Consider the following 18,968-nt stretch of genomic DNA (forward strand, 5'->3'; position numbering starts at 1 on the left):
TGGCTGTGTAGAGGGAGAGAGTTAGGGAAGGCAGGAGGGAGCGATGAAGAGAGGTTGGGGTGGTTTCATACACACTGTAAATATCACCCAGTGGATTATATATATATATATCCTCTCTTTCTTTCTCCCTCTCTTAATTGCATCATGTTTTAGTGCTGATGTAATCAAATCTGTGTCCCTCCCGTCTCTTTCTCTGCCTTTATAACCACATCTTCCCCGCACTTTTCTCTTCTGTTTTTCTTTTATTTCTCTCTGTCTGTATCTCTCTCGCTATCTCTCTCTCTCACACCAGTCGCACACACGCACGCACGCACGTACACACACACACACACACACACACACACACACACACACACACACACACACGCACACACACACACATACACTGGCTTCTCTCTTTCACTGTATTTCCACATCTTCCACACACTTTTCTCTTCTGTTTTTCTTCTATATCTGTCTGTCTGTCTTTATCTCTCACACACACACACACGCACACACACACACACACACTCACTCACGCACACACACACACTCACTCACGCACACACAAGCACGCACGCACGCACACACGCACACACACTTGCTACCTTCTCTTGTTGCTACTACCCCTCCCATCCCCCTTGGCCATCCCTCCCTCCCCTTTCCCAGTCCCCCCAACCCCCCTCCCCCCCTCTCTCTCGCTCTCTCTCTCTCTCTCTAGCTCTCTCTCTTTCTTAACAGCCTCTGACTCTGCGCTCCTGTTCATTCCCCATTCCAACATGTTGGCAGGAGGACGAAGGGGAGGATGCTCCGCTCTGCTCTCGGTGCGTTCCTGCCACCTTACCGGCCGGCGCGCGCCGCCTCTGCCTCTGCTGTCAGTTGCCTCCGCCTGAAGGACTTAGGAGAGGAGGCGGAGGAGCAACCCAAGGATACGCTGGAGATCAGGACCTCTCACCACAGGGGGTACGGGAGCGACAGCAGCAGGAGAGCCAAGTGGGGCAAGCGCTCCTCGTCCGTGGTAGAAACTCCTTCTGCCACCACCATCACCTCCTCCTGCTCGGGTGTCCCTTGTGCCTCCGCTTCCCCCTGGGCTCCCAGATCCATGTGGCAGGAGGCGATGACGAGGAGGAAGAGGTACCTCCTGGACCGGACGGGGGAGTCCGAAGGCGGGGATAGAGTTAGTGAAGGAGGGGCAGGAGGTGGAGGAGGAGGAGGTCGGGTGAGGAGGAACAGGTCGTCGGACTGGCTGTACGAGTCCTACTACCGTATGAGCCAGCAGCATCCGCTCATCGTGTTCCTGCTGCTCATAGTGATGGGAGCATGCCTCGCTCTGCTTGCCGTCTTCTTCGCTTCAGGACTGGTAAGGCAACTCACATGTCAAGTTGCACAAACATGCACCTATAGTCATAGCGGAGTATCTCATGTGTACGGACAGATGGTACCCCTCCACCCCTTGTTAATGCGGATTGTTGTATGCATGCATGCATCCCCCCTTGTTAACAGTGGAAAAAAAGTGAAAGTGGAAAAAACTAAAAAACTAAACAAATAAATGGTGAGTATACAAATGTACAAATGTTACAAATGGCAGAATTAACTCAAAGGATTTTCCGTACGAAGTTGCAGAAATATTAACCTACATACTGTATACTCACAGAAGTTGGGACATACGGTGCATATAGTGCTCATCCACGCTTGTGAGTGCGGCACGCACACACACACACACATACACACACACACACACACACACACACACACACACACACACACACACACACACACACACACACACACACACACACACACACGCCTGTGCACAAGCATATAAATTGGCTTATGTGTAGACTATTGATGCACTCTCCCACATGCATGCACCCAGCATGCGGTCCCTGTTGCAGCAGTAATGTGAAGAGAAGACGAGGGGGCAAAGATGAAAGTGAGTGGATAAGGGGCTTGGTTATATTGTCTGAGCTCATGGTTCACTGAACGAGAGAGAGAGGAGAGCTGGAGCGTTAAGAGCCAAGTCTGTTTCCACCTAATCTCTAGGTCTCTGTTGAGTCTGGAAAGGATGACATGTTGAAAACTATATATATACCGGTATATATATATATATATATATATATATATATATATATATATATTAAGGCTGGGACCTTAACTGATTAATTGCGATGAATTAATTACAGAAAATTAACGCGATAAAGAAAAATTACGCATTTTAATTGCACTTAGTTTTTGCACCACAGAACCTTCAGTTTCGGGCATACCGATCATAGCGATGCACCAACCAAGAAGAGACAACAAACGCAAAGGGAGAAGTAGCCGATCAGAGCGCTTTGCTTGGCCCAGTGGATGCGAAATTTAGATTTAAAAAACTCACTTGTTGATTCACTCGTACAACAAAATACGATTAATTGCGATTAATTAATCACAGAGCCTGTAATTAATTAGATTACAATTTGTAATCGCATCCCAGCCCTAATATATATATATATATATATATATATATATATATATATATATATATATATTATGGAGTTATGTTTATGACTGACTAGATTTGGTGACTAATTATTATTGTATTATTGCTTAATATATTTATTGTATTTATGTTTTTTGTAGGAGAGGCTCTCCATTCCCGATATTCTATTAAGAAGGGATTAGAGAGAGAGAGAGAGAGAGGTAGAGAGAGATGGAACACACACACGCACACACATATCAAAAACAGCCAATCTATACAAGCTCACAACGCATCTAATGGTGAGCTTGTAGATCTCATATTTTCCGTATGCGACACCCACTTGCTCAGGCTTAACTGTCTCTGCAGCAAAGGCACAAGAAAAAAATGTTTTCTTGTTTTGTTTAGTTTTTTTGCATTAGGCGTAGACTGCCACCATAATTGGGAGAATGATTGCGACATTATGGCCTTGAGGAAGAGACAGAGAAATCATGCCATTTCCATGTACCATCATCTGCAGCAGATGTATGGGTCAATAGCATCAATGGTTGCTCAGACAGAGTGTGCACATCCATGAAGACAAGTGAATCACTTCTGGATAATTAGGCTGAGCCAATCAAATGGAAAACACAGCTATATCAATAAAGGGAGAAGGCAAACATTTTGTTTACAATACATAGACTATTATTTAATCTGGCAGGTATCCATTACAAAAATAAGAATGTTGTATAACCACTTAAGCCCTATATCATTTGTTATAGAATAATGAAAAGTCCCAATAAATAATTAGTAAATTAATAAATACTTTACAAAATGTTTTGGTAGTTGTCCAATCTAGGCCTAGGGAGGCCATGTTTTTTTTTTAATTGCTAAATAAAGTAACCCATGTTTTCTACAGTATGTTCAGCCCATCGTTCAGAAAATGATTAGTTGTCACCACTCACCAGTGCCCTTTGCCCACGTTCTAGCAAGATGTTAAAGCAGGACACAAAGAGCAACAATCTGCAGCACCAAAATGGAAATATTCAAAATGTAATTTCATTTTCCTACCAACATAAATCCACCCGCCAACACATTCAAAGAGTATCAAACACATCCCTACACAGTGACACCGTGAAATCCTCAGTGTTAGTATTTCCATTTGTAAAGTATAACACTGAGGATTTTACTGTGAGTTTCCTGGTAAATGCAGTTTTGCCACTGCACAGTAGTCGGTCCTCCAGACCTCCATTGTGTTTGTGGGTGGGCAAGATTGGGCACCTCCCTGTCGTCTCTCTCTCTTTCTCTCTCTCTCTCTCTCTCTCTCTCTCTCTCTCTCTCTCTCTCTCTCTATGTGTGTCTGTGTCTGTCTCTCTCTCTCTCTCTCTCTCTCTCTCTCTCTCTCTCTCTCTCTCTCTCTCTCTCTCTCTCTCTCTCTCTCTCTCTCTCTCGCTCCATCTCTCTCTCTCCATCCCACTGGCTGGTTGACCTAAATCCTGGGCTGATTTGGAGCTCTACTCTGGGAGAGACAAATCTATCCACAGCCCTCGGAAACCATCCAGTCGCGTCGTGTGTGTGTGTGTGTGTGTGTGTGTGTGTGTGTGTGTGTGTGTGTGTGTGTGTGTGTGTGTGTGTGTGTGTGTGTGTGTGTGTGTGTGTGTGTGTGTGTGTGTGTGTGTGTGTGCGCGCATGCGCGTGTGTGCGTGCATGCGAGTGTGAGTGTGTGTGTGTGAGAGGGGGGGGGGGAGCAACACAGAATGAGATGGGAGGGGGGATACAGACAGAAAAAAAGAGAGCCCATGCATGCATATCGTGATTCGTGAGGTAAAAACTAAAAGTGTGTCATTTGTAAAGCCTTTGAAAAGTAACGAAAATAAGAAAAAACATTGCTCCCAGTAACATTAAAAATAAAGGTTAATCAAGGAAGATTTAGTGTATTGGGAAACAGCAAGGCATTCAGTGGACTTATGATTTGAATATGATTTGTTTAATGAAATTCGTTAAAAATTCCTAATGGCAGTAAAACTGAGAAGAGGCCAAACAAAAGTATTGTTCTGTGATAGATTCACCTCTGTTAATCACTCTAAAAACAATTCAAGACATTCATTTGTTAGCCATGGTGCAGTGGCATAATTCAGTATATGAGTGGTAGGAACACATGATGTTTTATCAGAATTGTCCATCCTCTCAAAAGATGTGCAGAGAAAAGTTTCTGGTCCTTCTTTGCTTGATTCAAAAATGCATTGTAGATTTCACAACAGCTCTATATTCAAATCAATGTGGCTGTACAATCAGATTCTGCAATGAGATGTTTTTTCTTTTCTTTTCTTTTTTTTTTCTTCAATTCACACCCTTGGAAAAGCCCTGCTGGAATGGAGTTTGGCGGTGGAAGAGCAAGATAGTCATTTCACTGTGATATCTACCCACATCCACCCTGATGGAACTCTCCTGAAATTTTTATTAGAGCTCTCAGAGCTTTCAGGAAGGCGGTAGACGAGCAAATCCATTATAAATGGGCCTTCAACTGGGGCCTTAATAACGTTGGTCTTTTGTAGCAACAGTGGCCTTTTTGGATATTACCTTTCTCACTTTCAAATGCTGTATTTATAGCCCACCTCAGTCACCAACAAAACTGGTGATCTACTTTTTAAGATCGACTATGAGATTTAACTATCAGCAATAAGTACCAATAATGATAAAACAATGAATATTGTTTGAGTATTACGAGTACCTTTGTCTGGATTCTAGGCCAGAGAGAGAGAGAGAGAGAGAGAGAGAGAGAGAGAGAGAGAGAGAGAGACAACAGCATATATTTTGCCTGAAGTCTTGTCTGCTCTTTCTCCCTTTCTTCTGTACGAAAGTGTAGAGGTAATTTTAGTTTGGCCTCCGCCAAACAATGCAGCAGCATACCGTAGGTAATAATAATAATAAATAAATAAACTAGAACTGCACTCGGTCGAGATGCCAACTCATTGGCTGTTAATGATGAGACATTGATACATACATTCCCAGAATCCCAGCCATTTCAGGGCTACGGTCTTCAAAAAAGGGGGACACCTACACACATACCCAGCTGATTACTGTACTTACTGCTTGCGCAAGTAATAATAATTAAAGCTGAAAGCAGCGATTACCGGTGGCCCACACCTCTGTCCACCTTAAGGGTGGAGCTAATAACTCTCGCAAAGCGGCACACAGTATGTCTAGAGTCATGTCATCTACATGGATCTGTCCCATGTTGCGCCACCATCAGGCCAATTTTTACATGCGACCTGACAGTCGCTTATCTCCCGATTAGGGAGTCTTACTGGTACTTGATAGATCATCTCATAAAATGACATGGGAAAACACTCAAAGTGCGAGTGAGCACCGCTCACTTCACCCCGGTGTGATTTTTCAATTTTTCGTGGTGTTAGTCAGCCAGTTAGCTTCATCAGTTATCTTCATAGATGCTTAAAACACCCCTCTTAAAAGCAAATGTGTTTGCATGAGTTTGTTTTCTAAGGGTGTTTTCAGCTTATTCTGCAAAAACAGTGTGTTTAGGCGGAGGGAAAGTCTAGGGCAGATTATGTATTGCAAAGTGGCAAAGTAGAGACAATCGGAAGGAGGGGAAACAGTATTTGAGTAGAGCCTGCTTCTAAGACATTTCTTTCAATGTGCATTTCTCCATTTTGATCACTCACTTTTTGTTCATCTCTCACAAGCATTTTCTATTTCATTGCTTCTGTTCTGTATGTTTTGTGTTTTGTCTGTCAGATTTTTCATATTCCATCCTGATTGGCAGACGTTTTGCAGAAGTGGTCTGTTTGGAAAAAAAATACACAAATCATGAACGATTGCGGTGGAACTGCATACACATTCCCACTTGGCCAAGGAAGACAAAATTTGCCGATTGCTGTCCGATTTTTCGGATTCCATCCTGATTGGCTAAGATTGTCATCTAAAGTTTGCAGGAGTGATTCACTTTGAACAAAATGCCTCAATTCATGAACACAGTGTCCGATGGCCGTGAAAGGCAGAGGAAGAAATGCCACCCTTTTACATTGGCCTTTACATTATAGTTTATTATACTTTATTGGCAGTTTAAAAAAAATCACAACAATGTACAGTAATTATTTGGGAAAACACCAACACAAATAATTATACACAAATAAGCCAAAGCTTGTTTCCATTCTTGTCCACCTAAAATAGAATATAACACTTTATTGAATGAATGATTGATTGATTGATTGATTGATTGATTGATTGATTGATTGAAGACTATTAGAAGTTAATTGTGTAGGAAAATGTACAGTTTCATGATAATACAGTTCACTGGTACAAGGTCAACTAAAAGGATACCTCAAAAAAGCTTTTGGGCTTGTTTCAATTGGGGTCCTTTTTTAACTCATATAACATGTTCGTATATTGGCAGTTCTATAGCCTAGTGCCACCAGGAGGCAGATGAATAACTTCATAAACATTAACCCTTCAACTTCTACATATTACACTCACGTCTGTAATGACTGAATTCCTGCTGACCCACTAAAGCCTACGTGACCTGTACTCCCAGGAACACTTTTTCCTAGTTTCTCATCAATTCATTTATATTACTGTACCTGATGCTATTTATATTTGCTGGATATTTTCCACCTGCATGAGAAGTATTTCTGCCTTCCATAGTGCCACATATCTATTGCTAATGTTTTGCTCTTGATGTATATTGTACTTTGCATATTTGATTATTCTGCCTTCTTATTAAAGCATCAACCGGTATGAATGAGACATACAAATTAATAGTTTGATGTGAGTAAAGGAAGAACCTTTACTCAATCTCTTCCCGTAACTGTTTGTCTTCAGACACTCTTTTACACTTGTAATCTTGTGACGTGATGAGATCACGTGACAATGTTAATTCTGATTTACCGTTCTCCCATTCCACCTTTAACCACGTCCCTTCCTTTTCATTATAGATAAAACATGTCCAACAATAGCTAAAATAGCAGATCTATGAACTTGTAGATCGGCTATTTCCGCCACACGACACCATAAAGTGATTAAACTCTTCTCTTCATCTCTCTCTTTCCCCGGTTCTGCTCTCAGTCTCTGCCTCTCTTACACAATGCTTTCTCTCCTGACCTGACAACTGACCTACCTGTTGTTTGTTTCCTTCCTTCTCTCAGGACATCGAGGACCATGTGGCCTTTGTAATCACCGTTCCCACGGCGATGGCCATCTTCCTGGCTGTGTTCGTGCTGGTCTGCATCGAGTCTGTCTTTAAAAAACTCCTGAGGGTTTTCTCCCTGGTCATCTGGGCCTGCTTGGTTGCCATGGGATACCTGTTCATGTTCTTTGGGGGCATCATCTGTCCTTGGGATCAGGTAAGAGGAGAGAAGACTTTTCATTGGCTCTTGGTGTCCTATATGCCCCTCACTGATTGGCTGCATTATGACATGCTATGGTTCAGCAATATTATTTAAATCAATATCACGGCTGTTGAAAACATTTACCTCGGTTAGATTTATGAATGACTATCGCACTGTGAGCTTTTTTTGTACTCCACCATTGGATAATCAAGTATAAAGTTGGTTGCACACTGTTGCGTTTTTCGTTGTGTTTTGGAAATCCTAAATACGCAAAAAAACGTTTTTCAGCCCAAGGAGAGAGAGAGGGGACAGAGAGAACAAGTGATCCAGTGGCGACAATTAAGAAAATCAAACCAAAAGTAAATACAAAACAGGTGGCAGTGTGCAAACGTGATTGACATAACTTGAGGTTGATCTTTTTATTTACGTGCTCCGAAATTCGCTCCGATATTCGGCTGGAAAAACGCAGCAGTGTGCAAAGACCTTAACACAGGGTTTAGTGCTTAAGCAGACTAATCAATTTAGTTGAGTATAAAAGATCTGAGAATAGTTTTGTGTCGATTCATTAATCAATCAATAAAAACCTGGTTCTTGGTTATTCAATTAACATACATGAGCAAGGTTATGTCGTTTTTTGGTTCTAAATATCGTCTTCGATATATTTTCTGTTAATTGCCCAGCCCTATGACGTGCCCTCCATCTGTCTGTCTGTCAGCATTTAACCATACGTGTGTGTCATGGCTCTGCTACAGCCTTCAACTTCAGCGGTTCAATTTCGAGATAGTTGGTTTGTGTTTCAGCATTCTGTGCCAAATGTCAAGGTCATTGTTACTATTTGCTTCATTTGGGGTCCAAGCTGATTCAAACTTCATTCAGCACTGCAGTATAAAGAAAGCTTGAGGTTATTCAACATTCTGCAGCTGTACTAGCTCCGTTTGGAACCTCACTCTCCGCGACTATCTCTGAGATGAGGTTCCGCTGAGTCGAGCTCCAGGAGAGTTCTGGACCAATTATTAACTTTTTCCGCACATCGTATCCAAAAAGTAAAGGTACCGCCGCCAGTAGTCCATATAGATGTCAGATGTCAAACAGATGTCTGCAATCAGAAAGTAACATTTAAGCAACGGGTTGTTTTCCCTATGACACCTCGGCCGTGTCACTACTACTGCAACTTCCTGCAATGAGAAAACATCTGACTAATTAAGTGATTTAAACAGTTGTCTCAATTCAATTTGATGTGCTGTATTGTTAGGTTTTATGAACTTTATGTTTGTGTTTTGCACAGTTGCAGCGGGCTGTTGTGCAGACTTTCCTTTCCCCTTTGAGCTTGTTGTAGATCGCCTGTTTTCACTAGTCTAAATCATTTTTAAAATGATAAATACAAAACGAACAATATTTGGACATACAAGGTTTCCACATGACAACGACGATAATTATTATGCCTTTTTCCTGATATGTAAAAGCTCTGAGAGCTCTGAGCTGGAATGTGAATTTGAAGTCTGTGATAAAAGGGGATCTGGGGTGGAGTCTAACTATAAAGAACATGGATGAATGTGAAAAAAGAGGTGGCCTAGAAAAAGGGGGAAATCTCCTGTGGTTTCAATTTTGATTTAATCTCTGCAAAGAAATTCCTGCCCTATATTCTAACTCATGGGTATTCAACAGGGGTTCCGGGACCCCTAGGGGGTCCTCAGAATTACTACAGGGGGGTGACAGGCTTAATGTATTTATTAGTGCTGTCCGAGTTAACTAAATGAATCGCAATTAACTCACCGTTATGTTAATCGCGATTAATTATTTTAATCGCAATTAATCGCAGATTTACAAACATTGGCTACAATATCGGCTATATTGGCTACAAGGTCCATCCCTGTTGATGTAACAAAAAATACTAAGTATAAATAAAGCATAAAGGTGGACACAACAGTAATCATATTAAGTCAATTTAGCAGATCCTTATACCCATCAGCTGCTGTCTGTTTAATGCAATACCATTATGATTTATTCAGGTTTTTAATTGATTTCGATTAAAAGATTAACATACTTTCGCATAAATCCAGCAAATATTTCCACTCCCAAGTTAATAGGGCCACGAAAGACTTGAAAGATATCCCTCTAAGTTACATTGTGACCTGATAAAAGCTGATGACTTATTTGCGATTAATCGCACGATTAACTACATAAATCATGTGATTAATCGCGATTAAAATATTTAATCTTTGGACACCACTAGTATTTATTTTATTGGAATACTTCAACCAAAAAAATATTATTATTTTCCCAGATTAATTACTCACCCCGTGAAGCCTTGAATTCTTTTTGTTTTTGTCACATTCCTGAGCCAATAATAATTCAATAATTGAGGACTCCGCTGTGTTAGGAGACCAACATGTAAATACATAAAAGGATAATATAAACTCCAAAAAACTCACCGTGTAATCATCACTGATGAGCATACTGATGATTCAGGTTCAAACAAACAATGTTTTAAATTATGGTTTTGCTCTTGTCAAGATTGGTTTCCTATTAACTTCAATTAGTCAAATATTAGATTATTGTCTAAGGAATACGACAAAAACAAATCTTCATGAATTCATGGGGTGAGTAATTGATAGAATCTTTGGGGGGATGAAGTATTCCTCAATTCAATTCAATGCTCTAAAGTCTAAAATGAATGAATGTGTGAAGTAATCAAAGCTGCAGCATCACTTGGAGGCAACAGGCTGTGGAATATTTAAATCAGTGGTGTAAAGTAACCAAGTACATTTACTTAAGTACTGTACTTAAGTACAGTTTTGAGGTATTTGTACTTTACTTGAGTAGTTCCAGTTTTCTGTATTTTTACTTCTACTCCACTGCATCTCAGAGGCAAATATTGTACTTTTAATCCACTACAATTATTTGAAAACTTCAGCTACTTGTTACTTTGCAGATATAAATAATTATATTATAAAACATACATTAATCCACTTTAGCCCTATTTTATACCTACTGTAGGCTATTTGAAAATAGCCGATCTACAAGCTCACAACGCGTCGCATCGTGACGCGTTGTGAGCTTGTAGATCTGCTATTTTCAAACATTTAGTACTTTTACTTTTGGTACTTTAACTACATTTTTATGCCAATACTTTTGTATTTTTACTCAAGTACATTTTTAATTCCAGACTTTTACTTGTACTACATAGTATTATTATATTGCAGTATTGATACTTTTACTTAAAGGAGCTATAGTCAACTTTTTCTTGAAAAACGGATGCTAAAATAAAAATAATGTTTCGAAAATATTTTATAAAAAAATAAGCTTCATATATGTTTCTATTCAAAAATGACCACAAAAAAACGTAAAATAATGATAAAATAATAATTTTGGCCATTGTCAGACCGTCACTTTATTTACATTCTAGTCTATAGACTAGGATGTAAACAAAGTGTTGGCCCTACAATGAAAAAGTTGACCTCTCATCAAGGCGTTCTTAAAAAAAAGTTGAATATGCGACAAAATGTTATACAATCTCAGGCCATGCTTTTCCTGTAAAACATGTAAGACCTCTGTTCTAAATCAATGTCTCTTTTAATGTTTGAGCGGTTATCTAGTTTGTGTGCAGGCCTATTTATTTAATTATCTATCTTTTGACTTGACTTAAAAAAAAAGGATAATGGAACCCAGTTAGATTTGTTGGCTATAACATTTATAATGATTTATGGTCATAGACCAGTCATAGACCATTTGGTGTATATTAAAGTTTATACATTTTCATTTGCCAGAACAATTTTAGATACTGTATATATTTTTTTCTCTACATCTAGCTGCCTTATGTGATCTATAGTGCTTCTCAATCAGGACCAACCACCTAATGTCCTGGGTTTGATTCCTGCCTCGGTATACGTATCCTTCCTGTCCTAATGTTTGTTTAGAAATGCCCCAAAACAAAACAAAAAGCCACATCTTGATTGACTGGTCTATATCAATTGTATAAATAATATAAATAACATGCTATTATAACATATATCAGCTCAATGATTTAAATACTAATTTATTCTATGTTTCAATAAGGTTGTTTCTTGCTGAAAACAACAGATTTTCAACAACAGATTTTCAAATTGTAAATAGAAGGAAGGATATACTGCTCGGAAAGGGGTGGAACACTAGTCAATGAGGAATATGGTGGAGAATGTATTTGACCAAAGAAGGGAAGAAGAAGGAACATCAGTGTCTGCACAACAAACGACAAGGTTGAGCCCCCATTTATATCTGAAGGTTGGAGTGTTTGAGCTTTTAAGTGTGAGGTTGTGCATGGCATGTTGTGTAAAACCTCTAAAGGCTATGACAGATAGAAAGCGTCACTTGAGGGCATGCACTTGTTCACATCGAAGGTGAGAAAGCTTGAAGCGTCTATTGTATATTCAGCTAGTTTGCCGTCATATAGAACAGGGTACTTTTGTATGTTGTTCTCGTCCATATTCTTGCCATTTGAAGCACTGATGTCACCAGCGAGTACATTCAGTACAGTACAGTACAAGACACAGTGGAGGACTATGGTAGTTTCACAGACAGACCTATTCTTTTTCACAATACTATGTGCAGAACAGACCTTTGTTTTGGTCGCCTATGCGTCGCTTCGACGCCCAAAAATAGAATCGGGCTCTGAAAGACCCGTCAACAGGGTTTGACGTGCCCAGACAAAACAATGAGTACATTTCTTGAGGTGAGTATCTGACACTTCCTATCTGTCTGGGCCTTCACAGAATCGCGACATTTCTGAGCACTCTAGGGAGGCTGAAATGGCAGCTGACTCCCAAACTCTGGCATTTCCATGGCCACGATCTTCCCAATGAGTTGAATCAAAGTAAAGCTTAAGCTATTGTGGAAGGCTTCCTTTCTTAGGATATTTCAATGTCTCTGACTACCTTATCAGTGTATAGCAGGCACAGACAGGAATAGTGACAGGAGAACACAAAGAGAGACGAGGGTGTGTGGGGAGGGGGGGGGGATTACTGGTGACAAGGCCCACAATCGGTTCTGTTACATGTTGCTTTAACTGTGCTGTTGTTCACAAATGCAGGAGGAATGGCTTAAATGTCGCAGTACATCTGTAAAATCCTCCACCATAATGGGAGAAGACACAAGTTTCAGGTGAAGCTAAACTGTGGCCAGGCGTTTACTTGCAGACCAGAAACATTACAGTACATAATACTAACCCCATAGATACCTTTTTGGAGCGGTGAAAGCGCTCCCAATAGACAGGTATGTCCGTGGGTATGTGGGTGGGTGGGTGGCTGGCTGGGTGGCTGGCTGGCCGTGTCCGTAGCCTGGCAATACCTTGAGTGGCCACACACAACACACTAGTTAAAGGAGGGGCGCTGTTTTGTGCAGGCCAGGCACACTCAACACTCACTCACACGCGCACGCAACACACACACACACACGCACGCACGCACGCACGCACGCACGCACGCACGCACGCACACACGCACCTAGAACACAGAATCAAAAACATAGATCTAGAACACATAGAATCAAAAACATAGATCTAGAACACATAGAATCAAAAACATAGATCTAGAACACAGAATCAAAAACATATATCTAGAACATATATCTAGAACATATAGAATCACAAACATAGATCTAGAACATATAGAATCACAAACATAGATCTAGAACACATAGAATCAAAAACATAGATCTAGAACGCATAGAATCAAAAACATAGATCTAGAACACATAGAATCAAAAACATAGATCTAGAACATATAGAATCACAAACATAGATCTAAAACATATAGAATCAAAAACATAGATCTAGAACATATAGAATCACAAACATAGATCTAGAACATATAGAATCACAAACATAGATCTAGAACACATAGAATCACAAACATAGATCTAGAACACATAGAATCAAAAACATAGATCTAGAACACATAGAATCAAAACCATAGATCTAGAACACAGAATCAAAAACATAGATCTAGAACATATAGAATCAAAAACATAGATCTAGAACATATAGAATCAAGAACACCATATAGAATCAAAAACATAGATCTAGAACACATAGAATCAAAAACATAGATCTAGAACACAGAATCAGAAACAGATATAGAACATATAGAATCAAAAACATAGATCTAGAACACATAGAATCAAAAACATAGATCTAGAACACAGAATTAAAAACATAGATCTAGGACACATAAAATCAAAAACATAGATCTAGAACATATAGAATCAAAAACACCATATAGAATCAAAAACATAGATCTAGAACACATAGAATCAAAAACATAGATCTAGAACACAGAATCAAAAACATAGATCTAGAACACATAGAATCAAAAACATAGATCTAGAACACATAGAATGAAAAACATAGATCTAGAACACAGAATCAAAAACATATATATAGAACATATAGAATCAAAAACATAGATATAGAACACATAGAATCAAAAACAGACACACACACACACACACACACACACACACACACACACACACACACACACACACACACACACACACTCAGATTCAGGTATAGCTGCTCAGATTCACCGCTCCACTTCGAACCGAGGTTTGATTTTTATCTTTTGATCCGATGACAAAAAGGCGCTATATCAATCCTATATGACATCATCTCCAATCTGAGATCCGCGCTGTTGGACAGGATAAGGGCTGACTGGGAGCGGGATCTGGGGCTCACATTATCGGAGGAAAAGAGGGACTAAATCTTCCCTTTGTGCCCGTCTAATACAGTTCAAAATAGTTCATAGGGCCCACATCTCTAAACCTTTTATGATGTTCTACCATAATACTCAAACTGTGTAGTGTGGCGCTTACCTGCTTTGACCAACCCAATACGCAGCAAGCTTTGATTATTTACTCTGCTTCCTTCTTACTTTCTTTCTTCTTCCTGTACTAATCTTCTATACTAATTTTTGTTTTATTGATTTTCTACTTGTGATGTATCCATCTATTTGGGATTGTCTACCCACCTCTGGGCTATGTCTATTTGAAAATGTAATAAAAAGATTTGAAAAGAAAGAAACATTACAGTACATTTAAGACCCAACCAAATTACACCACATGTAGTCTCGCGTAGCCAGACAACTATTCCACAATCTCCAAATGCTATATAGAGTCTGGAACGGCAGCTCCTGAACGGCGAGTATCGGAAGTAGCCGCTGCTGCACTGAACTGTAGTCCCCTGGTAGTCCCATTGGAAACATAACAGAAGCACATTCGCACAGACAGAGTCATTCGAGTGGCATATTCTTGTTATGGGTGTATTAAGAAAACATTTGAAAACATCATGGAAGTAACACCAACAACACCAGAGAAAGACGAAATAACGCCCCCAAAAATGTTGAAAGGAGACATAACGCTTCCAGTAGGACATGTTATTGCTACTGCACCAAGGGAGCGGTTGCGTCACATCCGCTCTATCTCGCACTCATCTTACTATTTCCGTGCCCCAGACTGTATGCCGGGAGCATTTGCAAATCATGTTAGGCAACAGTCTGGCCACACGAGACTACACCACATGGCCATTTGACAATTACTAGTCTATATTGTGCCATGTGCTTCAGGCAGTACTAGTTGTCAACCTGTAGGTGTCTTACCCGACACCGGGATCAACACAATACTCAATAATATAGTAGGGACTAGGGAGGGTGACCATCTCTAACCATTGTAGATTTGTTAGTTGTATTGTATTAACTACTCTGCCATATAGATTGATTATAACATTTAAATAAGTTCAACATTGCAGCTTTGACAAAGTTTAGAGGTGATAGTAGACATCTTTATTAACACATTTGTGAAGAAAGCTAGTGATTTAGATTTAGTTCCCAGATTGGTCTAGCAATAGTCTAACTTTCCCTAACTATAGTGGAAAGCAGATACAAAAATCTCCGACCTGATTACTTGCATTTTTGCTAAAGATTAAGATGAAATTACATAATTATTATGCGTTCAGAAAGTAGGCCTAGTAGAGCATTGAATCAAGATACTTCGATTTATTAAGACATTAGCAAGATTTCAGGCTTTCTGCACTCTGCTCACATAGCCTACGTGAAAGCAGCTTATGTTTTAATCATAACTGAAAAGAAGTCCATACTGTGATGTAAGTCAAAGATAGTTACGCAAATGAGTAGCTACAGTACATGTTTGAGGGAGAAAAAGTCAGGTATGGTATTCATTATAGCACATTTTCATCCCACATGTGGATCCATACAAAGAGTCCCAGACTTTTCTTCAGTAAGCTGAAAAAAAAAGAATGATCTTTAGCAATATCCTGCTGTTATACAGTAGACGTAATGTGCTATTATAGTGTTAAACTGTGATTTCTACTCTGAATGCTGTTGCATATTTGTTAATAGAGTGATACAACTAAGATTAAAATAAACTAAACTAAACATAATGTAATAGTTGGACTGTTATTCTTGGCATAATGTTAACTATTAATTCATACTGTAGGTGTAAGTATAACCAGTAAGACGCCTAAGAGCGAAAAGCGACCTCGCCCGTAGGTGAGGTCACCTACGGTCGCAATGAACAATCTATCACGGTTAATACTAACATACAACTTTTGTATATGTATATGTACATGCTATTGACAGTGGATATGAAGCTGGTATTAGCCTGGGCTAGCTTCCAATTTCGGGCTTTTGATCCGGTCGGGAGCGGATGGGATCCTACGTAATTCTGTAGTCAAAACGGACTACACTTTGGCAGGAAACACCAAACCGGAAACAGTTTTAACCCCTACTTGCACATGCAAGTAGGGGTCAGCTGGCCTTCACTTGGTGTATGGATAGTATATACGCAGTCAAACAACAGTGAATATAGTGAGCAATATACCGTCTATCAACACCTTTGCCTGCTGTTAACACAAGCAGACAACTGTCATGATTCTTTAGTATACACCCCAGTAGTCCATGTGCAAATGTGGCAGGAGTCATTAATTCAAGAACAGAACAGAGCATATGGTTGGTCATGGAGTTTGATGGCTACCAGCACAAAGGCCTGACTAAGTCACTGGCTGGTGCCGGGAGATAATTAATTTGGGGCCGAAGGAGCTCCTCGTAGATGTCAATTGAGTGCACATCTCACAAAAGATTCAGATAGACATTCATTGACTCACCATTCCCTTTTTGCATTTTGTGAAAATATCAGACTAATGTACCATTGCTGCTTTGTGATTATATAAAGCCTTAGTCATAATGAATCAATACTGTCATTTTATATGATTTGAGATAATGTTGGTGAGAAACTCTGTTGTACGGTAGATATTGTCCATTAGCGTTTCCACATTGCTTTTCCTTGTTCAATTCTCATCGCATCTTCCATTGAAAGGAACAGAAAAGTGACTTCCTTTGGCATAGAAATGTGTGCTCAATTACAAAAAGGCTATGAATAATTCATGTGAGCGGGTTGTCAATAACTGGAGCTAAGTGAAAAGGACTGGTGGAGCATTAGTATTCTCTTAGCTGGCTCGTGTATTTTAAGGCCTCTGATGAGAGAAACTGGCCATCATGCTAAAAGGGATAGTCTGTTTGCATTTCAGATCTCCAAGATAAAATAAGTGCATTACTTCTCCCCAAAGCAACTCTGTTTGTCTAACACATTGAACAGTGTGATTTTAGCATGTTGTTTTAGTATGGAGTTATTATTGTAACTTATTCGTGAGAGGAGATTTCTGATGTTGAGCAGTTGTATATTAAGAGTTGTGCAGTCGTACCTCTGAATTTGCAGACTTGTATGATGGAATCTGAACGTGAAAAGGAAAAAAAAACCTCCAACACCTCTCAAATCGTCTTTTACAACCTCAAAACCCTTTCTACACTTGCTCAGATTAGTTGAAACTGCTGCTCTCTAAATTGCAACATATTCCTCGATATATGGATGCAATATTTGGCAAAAGCGAGCAGGCGACACTGAAAAAATGCGAGCATCTGCACATGATGATTCGAGAGGTTGCAAACTGACATCTGTACGTGTAGAGAGTGTTTTTTCCCCCTGCTCACGCACACATGTACTTTTACAACCTCAACTGCCTTTCTACGCGCTCACGAATCGTCTTTTGCGACCTTAAATCCCTTCTACACTTGCTCAAATTAGTAAAAACTGTTGCTCTCTAAATTGAAACATATTCCTCGATATGTCGATGCAATATTTGGCCAAAGCGAGCAGGGGACACTGAAAACATGCGAGCGCTTCTAATCTTGATTTGAGAAAGTGTACATGGCGATTTGTGAGCGTGTACAGACGAATCTGAGTGCAAGCAGAGGCAAATTCGTGCGAGCAGAGGTCTGATGCGAGGGAGCGCGAGCACAGTGTCTGTGATGTGAGGGAGGGATTTAGAGATGGGATTTATGGCTCTTTGGAGTGAGCCGGATCTCTGGGATCCGTTCCTTTCAAAGAGCCGTTCAAAAGACTCATTCTTATTCTAGTTAGTAGTTACTCTGTAGATGTTTTTTTTATAATTACAAATAACTTCAAACCTATATACATTTATTTCGGACATATAAAGGTACATACCTGCCATTTGAAAATAGCCGATCTACAAGCTCACAATACGTCGCATTGTGAGCTTGTAGATCGGCTATTTTCAAATGATTTTTCTAAATTTGTACTCATTGGAAAACATGTGATTATATTATAATCATTATAATACAATATAAATTTGTATTACAACTATCCTAAATTATAATACACTATAATGGATTATAACAGTGATTGTAATTGCGACCGTAGGTCGCATTTACTACCAAAACCTCCACAGGCTGTCTGTCTGTCTGTCTGTCTGTCTGTCTGTCAGTGAGTGAGTCCGTCACACTTTTGCCCTGCTCATATCTCCACAACCGTTGCCCCCATCCATGCCACATTTTGCACACACACTCCTTACCTGCCAAACTACAACCTCCAAGGACCCCCGGAGCTCCAGGGACCCCCAGGTCCCTGGGGGACCCCCAGGTGTACAAAAATGACCAAATGTGCTCACACATCACATGTCACACTTTTTCCCTGCTTATATCTCCGCACCCGTTGACCCGATCCATGCCAGATTTTACACACACACTCCTTGCCTGCTAAACTACAACCTCCAAGGACCCCCGGAGTCCCAGGGACCCCCAGGTCCCTGGGGGACCCCCAGATGTAAAAAATTACCAAATGTGCAAAAATGACCAACCCAACGGGGC

General features: G+C 40.1%; 1 protein-coding gene across 1 annotated transcript in view; it reads left to right on the forward strand.

Annotated features, from left to right (window-relative positions):
• Nucleotides 1–760: 760 nt before the first annotated feature.
• The window catches only part of adcy2a (adenylate cyclase 2a), a gene marked incomplete at its 3' end in the record, with an annotated part of 125,833 nt that continues 107,625 nt past the window's right edge, over nt 761–18,968 (forward strand). Inside the window, exons 1-2 of the mRNA XM_080744651.1 lie at nt 761–1,339; nt 7,576–7,773. Coding sequence (XP_080600777.1) covers nt 785–1,339; nt 7,576–7,773 — 753 coding nt within the window. The 5' untranslated portion in view covers nt 761–784. The remainder of the gene's footprint in view (nt 1,340–7,575; nt 7,774–18,968) is intronic.

Source organism: Nannobrachium achirus (assembly GCF_963921795.1).
Source record: "Nannobrachium achirus genome assembly, chromosome: 2".
NCBI lineage: Eukaryota > Metazoa > Chordata > Actinopteri > Myctophiformes > Myctophidae > Nannobrachium > Nannobrachium achirus.